The 20,369-nt window shown below is 44.1% G+C and overlaps 2 protein-coding genes across 8 annotated transcripts; both read left to right on the plus strand.

Annotated features, from left to right (window-relative positions):
- Positions 1 to 285: 285 nt before the first annotated feature.
- On the plus strand, positions 286 to 12,208 carry LOC124052390 (mitogen-activated protein kinase kinase kinase 14). 6 transcript variants are annotated; one of them, XM_046376577.1, is made up of 16 exons: positions 286 to 344; positions 2,577 to 2,640; positions 4,305 to 4,559; positions 5,291 to 5,366; positions 5,465 to 6,287; positions 6,885 to 7,019; positions 7,150 to 7,279; positions 7,412 to 7,540; positions 8,599 to 8,703; positions 9,071 to 9,234; positions 9,313 to 9,463; positions 9,790 to 10,323; positions 10,475 to 10,581; positions 10,673 to 10,793; positions 10,875 to 10,975; positions 11,166 to 12,208. In XM_046376577.1, the coding sequence occupies exons 3-16, from the start codon at positions 4,322 to 4,324 to the stop codon at positions 11,328 to 11,330; spliced, it is 2,979 nt and encodes a 992-aa protein (XP_046232533.1). In that variant the 5' UTR covers positions 286 to 344; positions 2,577 to 2,640; positions 4,305 to 4,321; the 3' UTR covers positions 11,331 to 12,208. The 6 variants fall into 6 exon arrangements, with proteins under 6 accessions (XP_046232533.1, XP_046232534.1, XP_046232536.1 ...); XM_046376578.1 differs by lacking the exon at positions 286 to 344 and adding an exon at positions 1,273 to 1,368; XM_046376580.1 differs by lacking the exon at positions 286 to 344 and adding an exon at positions 1,487 to 1,943.
- Positions 12,209 to 13,164: 956 nt separating this feature from the next.
- arf2b (ADP-ribosylation factor 2b) lies at positions 13,165 to 20,057 on the plus strand. Of its 2 annotated transcripts, none has more exons than XM_046376667.1 (5): positions 13,165 to 13,308; positions 14,450 to 14,607; positions 15,101 to 15,211; positions 17,871 to 17,995; positions 18,145 to 20,057. In XM_046376667.1, exons 2-5 carry the CDS (start codon positions 14,460 to 14,462, stop codon positions 18,304 to 18,306), a joined length of 546 nt encoding a protein of 181 aa, XP_046232623.1. In that variant the 5' UTR covers positions 13,165 to 13,308; positions 14,450 to 14,459; the 3' UTR covers positions 18,307 to 20,057. The 2 variants fall into 2 exon arrangements, with proteins under 2 accessions (XP_046232623.1, XP_046232624.1); XM_046376668.1 differs by lacking the exon at positions 13,165 to 13,308 and adding an exon at positions 13,735 to 13,757.
- Positions 20,058 to 20,369: the final 312 nt, after the last annotated feature.

A 20,369-nucleotide genomic window follows, 5' to 3' on the forward strand; every position in this document is an offset into this window, starting at 1 on the left:
GGAGGAGGAGGAGGAGGAGGAGGAGGAGGAGGGCGGGTATCGAGTGAAATAAACTTCTTCAAAATATCTGTTGGCTCCATGTGATTAATTCACTGAGGCCATGCTTCAAGTTTATCATTTGGCAGGATGTGCAGACGCTCACGCACCAGGCCCCCTTCCTGTGGCCTTTCCCCCCGCTAGTCATCACAGAGTTGTTATGACGACCAAAGGAAACAGACGAGAGTCCAGTGGAGACACAACTGTCCCACTTTACCGTCAGCTCGGCGGGCGTGTGTTGCCAGGCTGACCCCATCGTGCGCCCTCTGGTGGTCACAAACACACACACGCCGGCTGTTCGTCTGGAGGTGAGAACAAAAGGCTGCACACGCTGCTCAAATGAGGTCGGAGGGTTCATACCTGAGGGGCTCTTTTCACTTTAAATTCACCTTGACAAACTTTATTCAAACGAAGACAATTTTCACACGCAAACGGTTCATTCATTCATAGGTGCCTGGCGCATCTTAACATTATGTACTTCAAATTTAATTAAAAGATTTTTTTAGTTTAATGAAATATTCTAATTCCAGTTATATAGTTTAAAATAGCTTTAATAAAAGAACATTTTTAATTTATTTAGAGCAAATACATGTGAACGTTTATGAAACACCTGCTCATGGCTGTAAGCAGGTAGCAGTGATAAAAATGTTTAACCATGTCGTCCATTTGTGTCTCTAAGACGTCAAGTAAAAGCTGAAGCTACAAAGCACTATAAGAATGTTTGTTCATTTTCTTAAACGAAAAGATTCATATCCCTTGAAATCTTGAATTTCCCTCGGGATCAATAAAGTATCTATCTATCCATTTATCTATCTATATCCCTCACATCCGTCTGATTGTTTAAACCTCAAACCAGCGGGTGTTTAGCTTAGCTTAGCTTAGCTATCGTATGAAAACAAGGGAAAGAGCTAGCCTGGCTCTGCTCAGAGGCAACAAACTCCATTCACAACCTGACAACCACTGTGAGGTACGTATTCCAATAATGAAAGACTTTTTTTTATTTATATTTCTGTTTTGTTTTTTGTTTCACAGACGTGATGTGTTAATAGTGAGCTGGAAGCTAGCAGGTTAGCTTTTCTAAACCTCCGACCCGGAGGTTTAGTTAATTACTTCCCTGTTAGTATATGACAAAAATGAAGGACATCAACAAAATGCAAATCTTTTCTCATATATAAATGTACCCTTTCGGCTGTTTATCTGTCCGTTAAAGGTACCAGCCAGCTGACAGTTAGCTTAGCTTAGCTTAGCCGAAACAGCTAATCATCAACAAACAGACACGTGATTGGTGTTGCCCGTCGCGTCTCTAACTGTGTCAAGCTTTTCGGCCACGCAGTGAGTGAATCAGAATAAAACAATTTATCAAGTGTAATCGATCGGTTTCTGTCAGTGGACGAGGCCTGGAGGAGCCCGCTAACCTCCGCGAGGCTTTTCACTTCTATGTTTAGCCGACTTGACCCACCAACAGCACAGGGGACTGAAGTGACAAAACCCCTTTGACGTGGGAGCAGATTTTCTCCTCAGCCTCACTATTGGCCAGTCGCTGATCCCATTCAGATGTTGCCAGGGAGAGGGACCCTCCACCCTGATACACACACACACACACTTCTACACTCCCCCCGCTGGTATTTTGATAATTCCCAGAGGAATGTAAAGATTTTAATCGTCTTTATTTGGGACAGCAGATGTGTTGGTGGGGAGGAAGCGGAGATGATGGAGCAAACAAACAAATAAACAAACAAACTTCAGTGAAGTTAGCAGATTCATCAGTTTCTTAAGTCTTTCTTATAAGTGTTATATTTATTAATCAAACACTTTTCTTTGTGCTCTTTAAGAGTCCAACTTTTGATGTTCTGCCAGGGTTGCCAGATTGGTCGAAATGCTGCCCCTTTGGATGGTTTTGTTTTGCGGTATATTTCTAATTTTTAACGTATCTTACGGGTATATTTCAGTCACAGTTTAGAGGTACTAGTATTTTCATGAGGTAGTACTTTGAGTTTTACACTTGACACTCATGGTTACTGCTTTTGATGCTAATATTTTTGCTTAATAGTAATATTAAGAAGAAGAATTTCAATTTATTATTTGAGTAAAATTTTGATTGCAGAACTTTACTTGCTGCAGAGTATTTAAACACTGTGGTACTCCTGAGTACTTTTCCCACCACTGATTTAGACACATTTAATTATACCTTCATGGTGTCACTTCAGCACTATGAAAAGTTTTGTGTGTTAAAAGCTGCCATAAACACTGAAGAGAATATAAGACAGATATGATCCAGGTGTCACCGAGGGCATCTCCAGTATCCATCCAGAGTGTTTGGAGGCGGCTGTGTGTGTGTGTGTGTGTGTGTGTGTGTGTGGGGGCGTGTGTGGGCGGCGGGTCAGGGTGACTGAGGTGTAAGAGCTCATAACTCACACACATGGTGGACCAATCGTCAGAGCCTGCGGGGGCTGGAAGCCGGTAGGTTACACTTGGACGCGACTGCAGACAGGACAAGCAGAGAGTCAGAGAGTCAGGAAACTTTTCTGTTCTTTCCTCAGGATCCCTGCAGCGATTCCACCTGAACCTGAGACTGGAAACGAGCCGCCGGTCGTCCCTCCTGAGGTAAAGTGTCCCGCCGGGGCTTCAGTCTCACCAGTCTGGAGCTTTAAGCCACAGCTGTCAGTGTGACTTTGTTTTACTGCAGGTGGAAGAAGTACTCAGGTTTACTTTTCTTAAGTAAAAGTAGTAAAAAGTCTAAACAAACTTTGCTGAATCCACGGTTACAGTATTGTAGAATGTTATTTTATTCTGTTTTTATCACTAAGAAATGCATGTAATGTTGTGCGGGGCCAGTTTGTGTTGCCGACAGGAAGTTCAACCAGCAGTGCATCCTGGGTAGAGAGAAGAGATGGGATCAGGTTTTATGGTGATCTTTAACATTTTTCGTGTCCAGGAAGGTTGCTTGAATCTTAAATTAGATGTCACATTTCACATCAGTAAGCTAAAATGATTTCCTGTGAGCGTTTGGTTTGATTCGTATGCCCACAGCTCAGGTGTAGGTCGTCCTCAGCAGTTTCTTTCGTCGCGGTTTTAGTTTGTTCTCATGAGGAGACAAACACACCTGTTGATTTCCACACGCGTTCACAAACAAAAGCACTTCAGATACGATCACCCGTCCACACCCCGGCTGTGTGTGAGGACTTCAGGACGAGTGCTGTCTCTATGCGTGGGAAGTGTGTGTGTGTTTTGATCCCCCAGTATTTGCTGTCAGCGTGGAGAGTGTTGAGGAAGAGAGACTTCGACAGCTGGTCGACCTCAGTGGAAAGCATGCGGCTGCTGCTCTGCGTGCCAGATCTCTGCATGCTATTTATACTCACCTTGCCAGGCTCACTACTGGTGTCTGTTCATTCACGCCCGGCCACCACAAATGCCACCGCATTCACATGCCAATTACAAGTTTGATGCTTCTGCTAGAGTTGATTTGACATGTGGGTTTTATATGTGAGGGCGACCGGAGCTAAAATATTCTGTTACAGTTTTACAGACCACAACAGCGAAGGCTATCGGCAACAGTCGACAAAAAATGACAACAACAAAACACTATAGCACAATACAGCACCATAATTAGAGCTGATTCTTGTTTTTTAGTCAGTGTTAGAACAACACTGGTCTGGGCTTGAATATCTCAGCAGTTATTCTATAGATTGTCATTAAATTTAGCACAGAATCCTATAGGAAAATGACAGCGTATTTGGGCCATGAAGTATAATAATTAGAATATAACAATATTCTGCGTTAAAATTTGTAAAAGTCATGAATCAGGAAAAAATTATTCTCGTCTGTGTAGTTGCTGTGTCACAAATTCATATAAAATAAAATAATTTAATTTATCATTTATTTATTTTCTCAGAATGTCGCCCACCCTCCCGGTTCTGTTTTCTTTTTTTAACCTAACGGCTAAAAGTCACACTAAATACCAGACAAATGTCTCATGGCATTAAATTTGGTGGTCCTCTGAAACTGCACCACCATTAGGTCAAAATTTTATTTTGTCTAATACTTACTATTTATTTTTATGACCACATACCTACCAAAATAAAACTGCAACACAACAAACAAAATAAGATTCATATCGGCATGATCTGTTCTGTGCCAGTTAGCACATGTTAGCATGCTAACATGGGGTAAGCATCAGACCTGCTGAACATCAGCATGGTTTGTCATTGTGTATGTGTTAGCATGCTGATGTTAGCATTGTCAGAGATCACGCTGTGTTTGTTTTCCAGCTCTCACAGCGACAGAAATGGCCATACCTCGCTTGTTTAACTCCAACACACCCTTCGTCATCGTGACCGGAGGGTCTGAGCTGACCTTTCTTGGCAAAGAGGACAGCAGCCAGGGGTGCGAGGAGGAAAAGGACTCTCTGGTCCAAGTCATGGCCCCCCATCTGAATCGGGTGATGCAGCACGGCACTGCCAAACATGTGGCCGCAGAGGGGCGTGAGGAGGATCCCTGCGTCTCCATAGTCGCACAGGCAGAGAGTAAGAGGCTGAATTCATCTGTCAACACTGAGTCACGTCAGGCAGATTTACATCAGCAGGGGTGGTGGTTTGATGACACATTTAAACCTAAAGTTCGTATTTGCTGGGCAGAGGACCTGTTGAGTTGCATCATGGGATATGTAGGCTGGGGGGGGGGTGGAGATTAGCGGATATTTAAGCCTGTGATGCATCAGTTTGAAATCTGTGCTTTTATCTGAGCATCAGAAGGAAACAGTTTAGCTGATCATAAATTTACAACACTTTGAGAAACACACTTGTTCAGTTTATAGTGTGGAATTGGATGAAAAGGCTGACACGACTGTCATGTCTGTCCTTTAAACATGAGGCCAGTCAGTGTTAGCTTAGCTTAGCATAAACACTAAAAGCAGGGTGAACAGACTTTTAAACAAAAACAATCTAGCATGTTAGCTAGTGAGATGTTAGAGCTGCTGGTTGGTGGCTTTGGATACCATCAGACCATTAGACTTTTCTGGTCTTTCACTGAGCTAAGCTAACTGGATGTTAGGGTTACATTTAACAGACAAACAAGAGGGTAACATCAATCTTCCCATCTAGCTGTCCACCAGAAAGCTAAAAAGCATATTTCCCAAAATGCTTTAAATGCATGCTTTATCTTCACCCCTCAGTTTGGGGCTGAATGTGTTTATGTTTCTGAATATAACCAGTTGAACAGTATTCCAGCTCTAACTGTTGATGTTTCTCTGTCTCAGGTGAAGACTTCCAGGAGTTCAGCCCCACCAACACACAGTGCCCATACGCGAGGTCTCAGCTGCTCAGGAAGCACAGGTACCTCCGACATCCAGACCACGCTGAACCACGCTGAACCACGCACCACTTCTGTAAGAACACTCGTATTTCGTTACTCTGCATCCTCTAACTGGCAGGTCTTTCAGGAAGGAACCTACATTCAGGAGTGACACAGAAGACGAGGACTTGGATGTGGCGCGGTACCACTTCCAGAGGAAACAACGCAGGAAAACCGGCAGACAGATCCACGAGGGTGGGGAAGAACGTCCAATCATCCGAGGTCTGTGGGTGCAGGAGATTGATTGGCTGAAATCGTCAGACAGAGAGACGACATCGTGTGCTGAGATCATACCGCCTCCTCCTCAGTTCACTGACTCAGCCTCACAGCTGCTGCAGTCCTGCCTGTGTGAAGACTGTGCAGATGTGTGTGAGTGTGTCTTGGAGGACGTGTCCCTCTCAGAGGACCAAGACAGATCAGCAGATACAAACGACACGTCCAGCACTGAGGACAGAGGAGGCTCAGACTCCGACTGCGACTGCGACCTGGAACGGGACTCTGAGTCTGTCTGCACCCATGAGAGCGAGTCAGACTCATCCTGCGGAGCAGAAGATGGGATACAAGCCGAAGCCGCAGTGTCAGATTTGACCTTTGACCTGATGCACTTGTCTGGTTTTAACTCCTCCTCTCATGCTGGCTGGGATTCTGACTCTACAGGGTGTGTTCAAAGCCTGCTGGGAATTTCAGGCTCCACCTACGCCCCCAGTGCTGTGAACACACCACAGTGCGCCTTTGGTTTTCATGACATGAGTGATACTGACACGGTTTTAGAGATCCTAAGAGGCAGAGTGACGCAGATGCCAAAACTGTCTGTTTCACCTTTCTTCAAAGGGCTGATAAAACAAACCCTGAGCGATTGGAAGACCAGCAAACCTCTCAATGAAGGACTCATATTTCACCACGTAAGACATTTACGTCAAATATGTATTCTCCAGTTTCTGTCTAATTTGACTGCATATGCCCTGAACCCCAAAATACGAACTCCAGACTCAGCTCCTGATGAGTTTTCAGACACAATCAGTGACGTCACAGCAAGAAAATAACAAGTTTTTGACGCAGATTCTCCAGCAACTTAGTATTACCAATTACCAAAAAAAAAACCCTCAAAATCAAAGTAGCAGAGGCTGGACGTTCTGACTTTTAGTCCGTTTCGACTCAAACTCCAACAGTCCTACGTTTCCCACGATGCAACCAAAAGCATCAAATCACTGTAGTCACATAAAAAGCCTCCTCTGGTTTCATAGAAAAATATTTGCTAAATGCTCCACTCTGTTCACAACAATAAGACTGAACCAAAACAGCCTAACTGTTTGGCTGTTGATAGATAGATCCATCTATCTATCTATCTATCTATCTATCTATCTATCTATCTATCTATCTATCATTTTCATATTAACTGTGTGTGAAAATGAGTTGAGGTGTATGTTCCCTTTAACTGTTCTGCCTCCTCTCTCAGCCTGCTTGTCATTTATACTCTTTTTTATTTTTGTACCCTTAAGCAACTTCGGCCCAGCAGCTGTCAGTACAGGGAGGGAGAGGAGTACTGCATTCTTCATCACATACAGAACGGCTCATACGGTGATGTTTTCTGCGTTCGGGACAAAAGGACCGGATTCAAATGTGCTGCGAAGAGGGTAAGTCGAGTCGGCGTGAGTCACTCTTTAGACTCCAGATGTGCACCAGAGCTTTTTGAACAGGATCCTCCTCAGCACTGAAACCAGGATTAAAGTTAGAAGTTACTGAAATGTCATTTCCTGCTGTCAGGTTCCACTGAGTCACTTCAGCGGCGAGGAGGTGAGCACGTGGAGCGCTCTCGACTCTCCCCGTGTCGTCGAGCTCTTTGGGGCTGTGAGGGAGGGGCTCAACATCGTGCTCTTCATGGACTTGAAGCCAGGTAAACTTTCTTCACCATCAACAAGAAGCAACACAAATAATAAGACCGTTTGTGATTTCCTTTATGGCCAGTGAACTGCAGGGTTTAACATCATCTTCAGTCCAAATTAATCATTTGTCCAAACCTCTTCAGCATGTTTGGCCCAGCTTCTAAAAGAGATGAACTCCCTGCCTGAGGATTTGGCCCTGCACTACCTCCATCAGTCACTGGGGGCGCTAGAGCACCTGCACCACAGAAAGGTCATTCACCTGGATGTCAAAGGTATGTTAACATGACACACATGGGCGTTTATTTTCACTTGTTTTGACCATCAGATTATGGAGGATCACAAGTGTCATGTAGTGAAGCATCGGGATGAATTAATTGAACTGATTGTGCAACTAAAATTATGCACTAATAAATTTGTCAATAAATCGTATGAATTGGAAAAGCCCCTTTAAGTGCCTGATTAAAAACTGTATTCCTAATTCAGTTTGTTAACACAGTTATTTCTTTTTTCTTTATCACTTGATTTTTGTTATTTTGTATATATTGTTTTTATAAATCCATTTATATTATTTATTATTAATACTTTTAATTTTAGTTGCAGAGTTAGTATGAGATTAGTGGAGTTTACAGCATTTCACCAATGCAGACATTTCTTGCCTGCATTGGTTGTATGTTGATGAAAGATTTCAGAAATACACCCTGCTATGTCAGCTTTGTTAGGTCTGTTTATTATCCGTCAGTGTTGTGCTTGGAGCTTGTTCTGCTGCCCCCAAGTGGACAAAAAGTCACTCGACCAGTGATGACAGCGTGCTTTATCAACACGCCGTGCAGCACTGATGTGCTGTGGCGCTTCAGGGCCGCGCTGCTTCGCAGTCAGATCCGACAGACCGACTGCGCCGAGCCCAGGAAAGCCTCTAGCTGCTGGTTCTACTGTCAGCTAGCGTAATCCTAAAGTGACATGTCCCCCCTAAACCCCCCAGTAATCCCTGCTGAGAGGATTGAGCAGGAAGGGGCTCACTCAAAATAGGCCCCTGCATTGTCCTCACTGCGAGCAAGTCCACTCAGCCAGCAAACATCAAATCATATCAGATCTTCAGGAAGAGGAGGAGGAAATGTGCATGTGGTGTGCTTTATTTTTGAAGATGTCACCTTGTGCTACCTGAAGACGGCTGTCCAGGAGCTGCTGAGGCTGCAGAGTCTTCGGCCTCCCTCTGTTCCCATCAGTCTGACAGCCTCTGACAGCCTCCTGATTCCTCAGTCAACTGTTTCGTAATGAGAACCAAATGAAAACAAGCTGTCTCACTAAATCCTGTGTGTTGATTTTATTCCAGTTGACAATGTGCTGCTGTCTGCAGACTGCAGAGACACATTCCTCTGTGACTTTGGTCTCTCAGAGACTTTAGATGACAATGGATGGAGCACCAATGCATTCAGGGGTGAGTTACGTCTAAAAGCTCAGCAGAAATTGTGAAAAAAAAAATTAAATAAATGCAAAAAAGCACAAAAGAGTTACTTACATCCTCCATTACTTTAGGACCACCATTTGGACCACTAGTCCAATTTCACAATAATTCTACTCTTGTACTGCGAGAGAGAAGCAGTTGGGGCTGAAAAAGTTGCCAGGGTCTTCTGAATTTGCTGAAAACATGCAAACAATACTAAAAACCTCCTGGGTTAAAGGGACACCACACTGTGTGCCTGCAGCCCCACTGTAGTGTCAAACATGTCAACATGCACGTAAGCAACAGTCAGGGTAAAAGACGAAGAGATGAAAATGGATTCGCTGTCTCTCTGTCGATGTAGGAGCTGCCTTCCCCGGCACAGAGACCCACATGGCCCCCGAAGTGGCTCGAGGGGATCGGCTCTGTGCCAAGGCGGATGTGTGGAGCAGCTGTTGTATGCTGCTGCACATGCTCAACGGCTGTCACCCGTGGATACGCTACTACTCCCATCCACTGTGTCTCCAGGTGAGAGTCACCTTCATCCTTACAGTGTGACAGAACTGCACTGAGGTGTTCTCACGTTTCCTGTCGTCTGTTTGTCAGATTGTCAACGAGCCTCCGCCTCTCTGGGAGGTGCCGTCCAACTGCAACAACTTCACAGCCAAAGTGTTCAGGGCCGGACTCCAGAAAGACCCTGAGAGACGAGCGTCAGCTAAGGAGCTCAGGAGAAAAACCACCAAAGCCCTCAGAGCAGGTCGATGGCTTGCCAGTTCAAGAATCATCTTATAATGTAAAACATATTTATTTCTGTGATGATAATAATAATAAACTTTATTTATAGAGCACATTTCTGAACAAAGTGCGGAGCTTGATCATGCAATGCTTTAAAAATTAGCGGTAAGATTTATCCTAAAACAGTGCCAGCGTCCCCTGAGGAACTCCAAACCTCGGCCATTGAAGAGACACGATAGTCTGTAAACAAAACGTGTCACCCAAAATCCTTGGATCTCAAGTACTTTACTGTTGGTGTGATATTATCAACATGACCAAAGACTCTAATGGTGAACATTTGCTTCACAGTTGGAGGTCTGAGTCCCTGGTCCATCAAAAGTGCCTGTGAGAAGCTGTATCATGGAAGGACTGCAGACACCCCCTGCTCTTTGTCACCTGGGACCACCCCATCAGCTGCCGCCTCAGCGCCATCAGTGTTCTGGGTGAGCCCCTGGAGAACCACAGCAGTGGATGAGGACAGCGATGACTGGAAGTCGGACAAAGACTCCGTAGTGGAGACAGACTCCTTCACTAGAGAATGGGAGTCGCAGCCCAGATCACTGCAGGATGATTATACTGCAGGCGAAAAAGAGTGGGACGTCTGGTCTGATTCAGAAGTCGATATATACATGGGAGAGGAGGAATACGTTCAGGAAAAGTGGCTGAAAACTGACAGGGACTATGAGGGGGATGGGGAAGAGGACGAGGAAGAAGAGTGGGACTTTCCCATGTCTACAGAGTATCTCCAAGCTCTCAGAGGCCTTTTCCCTTTGCTGCAAAAAGGCCAACAGACCAAAGATAAGTCATGGGGATCAGGACCAGAGCTGGAATACCTCAGGGACGGTGAGTCTAAAAAGCAGCTCAGCTCAAACAGCACACTCCTGTTTGCCAGTTTGTTCATCTCCGTTTAGTCCTCTCTACCGGTTTTACTCATCAGAGTCTGTTATCAGGCGCTGAGAATTACTGCTAACAGTAGCACGTTGTCTCTGGACAGATGTAGCCATAGGCACCGTAGTCCAGACCCCATCCCCCGAACCTCGGGACGACCCTCCGTCCTGTTTCAGCTGCTCGGACACGTCGCAGATGGACGCCTCAGAGAAGGTGCGTATGTGTGCATGTGGAATCATTCGTGCAAAATGTCAAAAGTCTGAAAAAGAAAGAAAGAAAGAAACAAAAGAATCCTCTTTTTAAGGACTCGGACCATTCGTCTGATGATCTGAGCTCTGGAGTCTTTTCGTCCTGCAACAGCCAGACAGACAGACATTTGGAGTGGCTGGTTTCAGCAAATCAGCCGTCCTCGTGCTGCTTCGAAGGTAACATGGCTGGACTGCATTGCTGTGTTATGCACCGGTTGAGTCGTGTCTTTATGGTTATTTACTGCTCTGACGCTCCAGGGGTTGACATCTGGATTGAGAACGCGCAGGGCGAGTGTCTGAGGATTCGTGAACGACGGCAGGTCAAAGTGGGCCATGTTGCTATAGGAATTAGTGATCAGGTGAGAGACAGTGGATTGGTTGAATGTTTGGGATGGGTGAACTATTTATCAAAATTTGGTTTCAGATCTGCTGTGATTTGACCAAAGATTAAGTAAACAACCAGACTTTCACTGCTAACTTAGCACTCGCTGATCCAGACCGACATCAGTCAGTCCTCGGGTTTCATGAATGATCTCACCTGTCATTCAGGTCTCAGGGAAGGCCTTCACTCTGGAGACCCTGGACAGGAAGATGGTGTCCTTTGAACAGGAGATCGACGAGTCTTGTCTGTGGCTCCGCTGTGTTCCTGCTCCTGACAGATGTCAGCGCTGGAGATGGAGAGTCAGAGACGGAAAACTGGAGCTTCGAGAATGAGGCATTTTTGCTATTTTTTTGTTGTTGTTTGCACTAACTGTTGACTGTTCTGGAGCCATGAGGACATGAAGATGTGTCCGTGTACCTGTGGATGTTGTGCTGCTGATATGATTATGGTCAAAGTGGGTCTGCCAATGCTTTGGTAGGAAATCTGTGATGTATTTGTAAAGATGAATTTCCTGTCTCAGTTCCTCAGTTTATAGTTCTGATTTATTACCTCACCGTATACAAAAGTTATCACATCTCTTTGATTCCTTTGTGATCTGAGAGGTTTTCATGTTGCACATGTTGGCGCCTTCTAAGCTTTGGAATGAGTGAAGGTGGTTGAGATGGTGAATAACTGCCATAATATGCAGCCTGAGGATTTTCATACTTGAACATTTCTCACCTTTTTATATAAAAAATACCTCAGAGGTGAAGAAGTTGCTCTCTTCTGCTTCTTTGCCTCCTTCATTCATTGTGTCCTCCAGCTTCAGTGCACACAGGAGGTGAGTGGTTGACCAAACAAAACAAGTCATCACCTACATAAACCTGAAAATGCCTCCTGTAGCACAGACCAGGACCAGACCTGCAGCCCATACGAAACATGTACAGCACAACTGAAGAAACCAGCTTAAACACGTGTGACTGACTCACATGATTTTCATACAAATTCACATGGCGTGTGGTTTTTCATGTGCAATGTTTACATTAGGTTTTGAAATTATTGTGAATTCAGATGTGAAACGGTTCAGAAGGGTCATTGATGTGCCGGTGAGAACATTGAGGTCATTTCTGGGAATCTTTTTAGGAAACTGGAGGGTGTTTATGTTCACCAAAAACATTTGGTGGATGTTTGATCGGCTAATCGGCTAATGATCTTTTATACTAATCTATATACATTGAAATTCAAGCTTTCCCCCATAAAGAAGCTTTAATTAAGAAAATGTTTAAATGTCAAAATAATTAAAAGAATTACTATTCTGCCCAAAGAAATTGTGGCCTGGTTCACTTGTTTTTTGTCTGTTTGATGATGAGTTTGAGGAATGTGGGGTCACTCAGGCAGCTAAAGCAAATATTTAATGATTGCCTGCCATTTTTCACAGGCCCAACTGGACAATCTGATGTGAGGATTAGCAGCAAGCATCCAGTAACTCAGGAAATGTAGAGCCGAAGGGCCGTTTGCTGCCTTCAAACAGCTGATTGGACAAAATCATCAGCTAAAGGAAAACGAGGGAAAACAGGATTGATTCTAGTTAGTTAGAGTCAGCATCACACCTGAAAATATCACCCTTCACTCCTCAGGTTCCACATACTGAACCTAAGCATTAGTGAGGGCCAATGCTGATGCCGAGTAATAAGTTCATCAAAAATTGTCGGGTGGGATGTTTAAGTTGGGGCTCTTTGCAGGCCAGTCCGGCTCTCACACCCAAAATAGAGAAAATCATTACATTATGGAGTTGCTTTATTGAGAGGAATGTTGTCATGTAGAAAGGGACAAACACAAACTGTTGCCACAAAGCTGGAAGCCCACTGGTGAGGGGCCTCGCCGAGGCCACAAAACAACAGCCAATGAACAAAACTGTCCAAACATGGCCCAGGTAGTGCACATTGTTCACAAACGACCTGGTATCGGCAACATGTTTTCATATAACAGCTGTAGCGTCTGCTTAAGCTGGTATTATGATCACATGCCATCGCTACAGTGAAAACACCCCAAAGTCCAGTCAGTCTTGTCGCTGTGGCTGAAACTTGAATAAACTTGAGTGCGGTTCACTTCCTCGACATTTTGTGCAATGTGCACTGGGGGATCTGCTGACGCTGTGATAGGGCAGCAGGACAACAAAGGCGGGTTATTAGTAACACCATTTGTACTGTGATTGGACCAGGTTTGATAGTGGGAAGTGCCCGTACGCCGGTGTCTCCCTGGTTGCGCAAGACGCCATTTTGGAGTGACAGTGAAAGATAACGGAAAGATCGAGAAGCTGTCTTTCTAAAGGTAATAATCCACACAAACGCGTCCGTTTGTTGTCCTAAAATGTCACATTGTCTGAGGTGATTGTTGCTCTTCCGGAACGATTCGTTTTCTTTGGCGTTTTAACATGACGTCACGGTGTTCTGTCTTTACTGTGACGCGGCATTTTGCTAACGGCGGCTAAGTTAGCCGGCTCGCTAAAGCAGTTCCTGGAACGGACAAATCAGCGAGCTGTCACTTTCGGCTTAGTAAAGTGTTGGACTTAAATTTTACCGACGGCTTACAGAGCGTGTCAGTGTTAAATGTGTTAATAATGTGTCGCCGTGTATTGTGAACGGCGGAGCTCTTTCGAACGTTAAATTTTGTCGCCTGCTAGCTCCGAGCTAATATAAGCTAGCAGGCTAATTAGCTGAAGCATCCGCCCTTAGTACAGCGAGCGGTGATCTGCTTCGAGTGGTAGTAACCAGCTAACGGTACCCAACTTCGGCTATTCATTTATCTAAAAGAATTAAGGATTTCCCACACATTCGCCTTTATTGTGCGTGTTACCCTCACGGACACGAAGTTAAATCTTCTAATCGTGCTAAGGTCGAAGTGTTAGCTAGCGAGCTAACGTCTTGTGACGGCTCACACATACAGTAACATTATCCCTGCAGCTTGTGCATAGAGTTTGCCAGCTGGGACAGGCCTCTTATCTGGTGATCGGTTCGCTTTTCATTTTATCCGGGTTAACACTGGCTCTGCTTCTGTGCTTTTTAGCTGCTAAATCGAAATTTCAGTGTGAACTATGTGAAGTTAACAGCGATGCTGTAAAGTTAATTCAGGGAAATGTTGACGGTTGATATTCGTTTTGGCTGGCCGCTAACATCAGCAATAAACCGCAACCCTGGCGTTTAACTATTATCTTAAGTAAACATCTCACACTCGAGCTCCCTCCATGTTACATCTTGTGCCTTTTATTCGACAAATCTACTGCTCTCATCAACCTGTTTTATTCATTTATTTGCGCCATTTTGAACTGCCCAACAGGGATGAAATGTTTTCCACCTGTACACCAGTCTCACCGACTGGCGGTTATCTTGATGGTTCACTTTTCTGTCCGTCCGAAACTGAAACCTGACAGATGTTGCTCATCTAACTACGTTTTCTTTGTCTACTTTGACAGCTTTGTCACCATGGGGAATGTATTTGCAAACTTATTCAAGGGCCTGTTTGGCAAAAAAGAGATGAGGATTCTTATGGTCGGGCTTGATGCTGCTGGAAAAACTACTATCCTATATAAACTGAAACTTGGAGAGATAGTCACCACCATTCCCACCATTGGTATGGACATCTATGTATTCATCCATCCATTTCTGTTTTGAGTGTACCAGTTTAACAACTTGCTGTGTTGAGGCCTGGGTCTTGTCTGAGAGTTTCTGTGAAACCTATTTTTCATTTAACAACAGAAGACAAAGTTCTTAATTGTTAAATGCTGAGTATAATCAGCCACACTTCAACCTAAACGAAATACAGTCTGACATGGGCAAAATTATGTCATAAATAAAGAACTATTCTATTGAAAATGAGTGCATAAGATTGGCAATCTTATCATTGTCATCTTTTAAGACTTGACAGTTTTTATGCCACAAACACATTAAAAAGTATTGTGGTTTGACACCCATCCTTTATGTATACCACTTATCTTAAACACTCCCACTTAGCTAAAGCTTTAAATTAACTTGATTTCAGGTTAATGAATTGATTTTTGATTTGTTTTTATGAAAATGCTAACTTGAATCAATTGTTGACATGTTGTGCTTCTTTTGTCCTGCAGGTTTTAATGTTGAAACTGTAGAATACAAGAACATCAGCTTCACGGTGTGGGATGTGGGCGGTCAGGACAAAATCAGGCCGCTGTGGCGCCACTACTTCCAGAACACTCAAGGTGAGGGGGATTTCATCTGAGCTGGCTGTGGTGTGACTGAACGTTACTGCCTATAGGTGGCCTCATGATCTTATAACTAGTCAGCCAGTGACTCACCCACTATTGTTCAATTCTCAAAGGGTGTGTTGTGTCACTCCTCTACTATTTCCTGAAACTGAATTCAGAATACGTGAAGCCACTGTGGGCTGCCTGGTAAGTTCTCAACTGAACTTTTAAAATTAGCTTTTGCCCACAGATTTCGGTTGTGATTTCAATAGATTGAGCAGCTCCTTTGGTCCTGCAAACATCCAGCTGCCTCAAACACCCTCATCCACTTACTGAGCATCCAAGTGCGAAATTAAACATGTGAATCCTTTTGGTAGTGATAGTTAGTCACAGCATCCTGAATAAAAAATAAAAAGGCCTAAGAGCATTGCAGGAACAGCTTACAAATATATTGCAGTTTCCTTCAATCTGTAAAGTCGCTGAAGCTTGGTCCATCAAACACACACGCACATACACACACACACTGACTTGCTGTCTGGAAAATATCACAACCTCAACTCACAGCATTTCTCAGCCTGTGGGTTTGTAAAGTAAATCTGAGGTGTCACAAGAAGATTAAAGTGATGAGAAAGGCCAAGAAAATCTTATTTTTCTGGCTTCCCTCTAAATTCTATTGCGAAATACTGTGTTTATTTTCATCCCTTTGCGCCTTTTAAAAATCAAATCAAATCAAAATATTCTGAGTTGGGAATTGCTGGAGTTGAGCTGCCATTTCTTGTCCATACCAAACCCTTAGTGACCTGTGATGTGGACATTCTATCTTAATATTTAACTGAACTGAACTCCTGCCTGTAATTACATTCAGATATCGACAATAGCTTTAACCTCGTCAAAATTGTATTCTCGCTAGTCAGAAGGTAATCAAAGAGATCCACAATGATGTTCCAAATCCATTTCAAGGTGTCTACATCGCACCAGTCGTGATTAAATTTGTGATCTCTCAAAATTGTGGTCCAGTGACTGTTTTATAATTTAATAGCAGACAGGATATTTACTGCAGATATCCATAATTTAATTCTTCCCGCACTTGTCATTTAGTTTCCACAGCGTCATTCTTTCTAGGACAAATTATGTCACTTTCAGTTTCACACATCTGCATTTTGAATATCAAGAATGAGCGTTTGGATGTCACCAATCAAGTTCTCATCAGGGGAAAATCCCGCTTTAGACATCTACAACCCAATTTCAATATCAAATATTGAAATGAAAAACCATTCAAGATCCATAATGTCATTTTGAGCATCCAAAATGTCGTTATTGAATATTCACAATTTGTATTATGACTAGTGAGAACACAATCACAGATTCCCACAGATTTACTGTGGATTTGTGGATGTCTTAAATGTTCCTCATGACAAGGCAGAATTGAATTGTGGGTATCTTCAGTTTATATCCAAGGCAGGCAATAAACTCCTTTTGTATTGAGGCATCACAAACCAAACAGGTTCTGACCTGCTGCTCATATCGATGAGAAGAAAAATGTTGCCTCCATTTAAACCTGCTGTCAGGAACAGGGAACCTGCTCTGTCCTCTGTTCAGTTCACATTCATGCTGGATTCACCAGACTGTGCGTGGCTCACTGTAATGAATGACTTAGAAAAACGTTTACTTTAAACGCGGCTTCTGTGGTCGCAAACCTTAATGGTGATAGAGTCAGGCGATTCGGTCAAGCTGAACACAGCAGAACGCTTCAGTTTTCGACTTCATGCTCTCGGTGCGTATTGATGTCTTTGTTTTAGTGATCACCGTTAGACAGACGCTGAGACAACTCGTCTGAACGTCCTCGTGGCTCACTTGTCTTCAGCCATGAAACATTCAAATCCGCCGCGGGACCTCCTGCCATCCTCTGCCCTCCCGCCTCATGTTTTGTGGCTCATTTCGCTTTTATCAGATATGCACACACAGAATCACACGATGTAGAAGTTACGCTGTCAGTCACTCAGAGCAGGTTTCTGCCATCAGCTGTCAGACGGAAAACAGGAACATTTTTTTGTACTGTGAGTTGACGTTTTATTTCGAGTCTCCCTTTTAAAAGTGTCTGCTTCCTCAAAATGCTGCATTGCATCATTCATGGGAGTGAGTCTCAAAATGACTTGACGGCACAAAGTAATGAATTCAGCTGCGGTTAAAGTCTTCATATTCAGTGATTCAGGTGTTTGTCAGCTCACACTCAACAGGCCTGCAGTTGCCACCGAGTGACACTTTGAGTTTATTTTTGGATTAGCTTTTTTCTACACTTTCAGCAGCTCAGGCAGCTTGATAGCTGAGCTGTGACCTTGACTGTTAGTAGTTCACGTTTAAATAACCAGTTTATTGGTATAATCCTTGTGTGTTGTGGGTTTATTAATTTAGACGAAGGCCTCATTAGAGCCACAGATCTCAGGCCATTACATCGTCTGTATGTTTGGCTTTTATCAAGTCAAAGAGACTTATTAAGCAGCAGGAACAATTTGCACTGAATGAATTATTAACCGAGCGGAGTCACGGCTTTTGATCTGGGCGAGAGGGAAACGCTTCAGAGCCGCGAGACATCGTCTCTGTTGTGCCAAACGTGTGAAGCGAAGCAGTTGCGGTGCTTTACGGTCATGACGGTGAACTTTGTTTTGGTGTGCAGGGCTTATCTTCGTGGTGGACAGCAACGACAGGGAGCGAGTGAACGAGGCGAGGGAGGAGTTGTCCAGAATGCTCGCTGAGGACGAACTCAGAGACGCCGTGCTGCTCGTTTTCGCAAACAAACAGGTGAGCTCACCTTTGCCTTTCTTCATGTGTCTGCGCTTAAAAACTGAGAATCGTTTTGTCTGATTGACTACGAGTATGCGTAGAAGTATTTGTAGCCTGTTAAATATCAACCCTGCGCTGTGACACGCGGTTTCTTCTTCTTCTCCCAGGATCTCCCCAACGCTATGAATGCTGCAGAGATCACAGACAAGCTGGGCCTGCACGCCCTCCGCCAGCGCAGCTGGTACATCCAGGCCACCTGCGCCACCAGCGGGGACGGCTTGTACGAGGGCCTGGACTGGCTCTCCAACCAGCTGAAGAACCAGAAATGATCCATTCCACCGGTTTTGATTTTTGTTTGTTGTTTATTTTTTTCTGTTTTCAACACAGCGGCAGCACCGGATCCAAGCCCCTTCGCTCCCATCTAACCCAACTCTCAACCCCGGCTCTTTCTTTCAAGAACTTCCTTCATTCCCCTCCTCCTGCTTTCTCCCTTCGTCAGTACTCTTGGGGCTCTAGTCTGTGCTGCTTGTGTGTGTGCGTGTGTGCGTGCGTGTGTGTGGGCGTGTGTGAGTGTGTGTGTACCTTGTGTGTTCAGCGAGTGTGTGTGGGTGTGAAGGCGTCTCTGTGTATGTTGGCTGGGATTGGGAGTAACCCTGGCGTGCCTTTTACACACCTCCTGTGGAATCAGCAGTCTGGTTTTCAAGCCCCCTTTCTCCATCCACCAAACTCAGCCTCCGCCCCACTCAGCCTACCCCCACTCCAAGTCTTGCACGGCCCCCTTCTCCCCCACCCTTACTCTCCAGAGGAAGCATGGTTTTCATACGGCAAAGAAAGAGCAAGGGTGCAAGCTCTCCTCCCCCTCCCTGTAGGATATATATCTATGTTGACTAGAAATGTTCACCTGATGTAGACTGAATGCTAAATGTTCATTTTAACCTCCTTTTTTGATTTTGAAACCTCAAACCCACCAGTAAGAGATTCAGTAAATTGCATCTTAACCTGTATCAGGTCGAAGCAAATCAAAAAATAGAAAAGGAAATAAAGAGAAACGCCCATCCTCGATCATTCTGGTGTCATTTGAAAATCATGCTGTTTGTTTTATTATGATTATGATTATTATTATTATTATATTGGGATATAGCATATTATTCTTAGCAATGGTTCTCCAATGAACACTACCTTTGTCCCCCACGAAGCGAGACCGTGAAGCACAAGGCAAGCCAACAATCTTAAAAATTAAATCTACTGTAAAATTAGAATCTGCGAGGATTATGCAATTCTTGTCTTTTCCAGCTTATTTTTATTTGGCAGCTGATGTTTAATTCCCAGGACTGAATTGGATTTTCGAGATGCCCTTCAGTACATCCAAGCATCCTGACAGTGTTCCTACTTCATGTGGGTCAAAAACAAGGTGTTGGACATTTCACAAACTTTAGCCTCTTGACAGAGACAGGTGTCATGATACTTTCACACGCTTCACATGTTATTCCTTTATGAGATGTTACATGTTTGTTTTTCTCCTGTAACTAGTTTTAGCATTTCAGTTTGTACTATGACTGCTGAACCAAATGCATTTGAGCAGTACGACAAATCCTGTATATGAAAGTAGCGGGCCCGAACTGCATCTGATTTTTTTGTCAGAGGAAAGAGGTTTTTCTCACAAACGGTTGGCAGTTTTTATTTTGAAATCTGAAAAGCATCCAGCTGTCTAATTTTCCTGATTGGGATGAAGGATTGGCACCAGAATATGAAGGCTCTTTAACTGTGAACAGTCCAGACGTATGAAGAGGGGAGACTAGTTCAGTGTCTGGGTGTTGACAGGGCGCCGCATACTTCATGTTTGAACAGACCAACACAACACGCACTCTGTCAGTGAGCTGAAAGGACTTGGTGGTAGACCGTTCATGGGGAACGGGCGTGCAGTTAAATGGTCGTGAGATTTCAGCAGGCGTTCCCACTGTCGAACCATGGGGGTTAAGCTGGCACTTCTGTCAAGAATGATTGTAAATCTGTTAAGTTCCCCTGTAAACTGTTTCTGTGGGGATTTCCTGAACACATTAATAAACATGATTTGATCCAACAGTTTGTGCCGGACTTTTCTTGAGCTTCAGACACGACACGCAGCACGTTTTCAGTGCTGCTTCTGACGATCACTCGGTTAGTGACCGAGTATCTGCGAAGCTCTCAGCTGCTGAGCTGCATTTGGTTTATTTTGTTCTGTTGATCACCTCCTGCATTAAGTTGTTCTGTGAAATGGTGGAAAATGTTGGTTTCCTGAAGGCCAAGATTAGCTTGTGTTGTTGTTACAAAAAGTCCAAAACCCCAAGATATTCACAGGATAAACACATTAGTGTGGGAACGACTGAAAACTGATGTGTGTGAGGAGATGCTG

This window comes from Scatophagus argus, chromosome 21, assembly GCF_020382885.2.
Source record: "Scatophagus argus isolate fScaArg1 chromosome 21, fScaArg1.pri, whole genome shotgun sequence".
Classification (NCBI taxonomy): Eukaryota; Metazoa; Chordata; class Actinopteri; family Scatophagidae; genus Scatophagus; species Scatophagus argus.

Bases quoted from the DNA above. Each gene is read 5' to 3' on its own strand.
- LOC124052390 (XM_046376577.1), top strand. From the start codon at position 4,322: ATGGCCATACCTCGCTTGTTTAACTCCAACACACCCTTCGTCATCGTG. The intron at 4,560-5,290 runs GTAAGAGGCTGA...TCTCTGTCTCAG, and splicing joins CATAGTCGCACAGGCAGAGA to GTGAAGACTTCCAGGAGTTC. The intron at 8,704-9,070 runs GTGAGTTACGTC...CTGTCGATGTAG, and splicing joins GAGCACCAATGCATTCAGGG to GAGCTGCCTTCCCCGGCACA.
- arf2b (XM_046376667.1), top strand. From the start codon at position 14,460: ATGGGGAATGTATTTGCAAACTTATTCAAGGGCCTGTTTGGCAAAAAA. The intron at 14,608-15,100 runs GTATGGACATCT...TTTGTCCTGCAG, and splicing joins CACCACCATTCCCACCATTG to GTTTTAATGTTGAAACTGTA. The intron at 15,212-17,870 runs GTGAGGGGGATT...TTTGGTGTGCAG, and splicing joins CTACTTCCAGAACACTCAAG to GGCTTATCTTCGTGGTGGAC.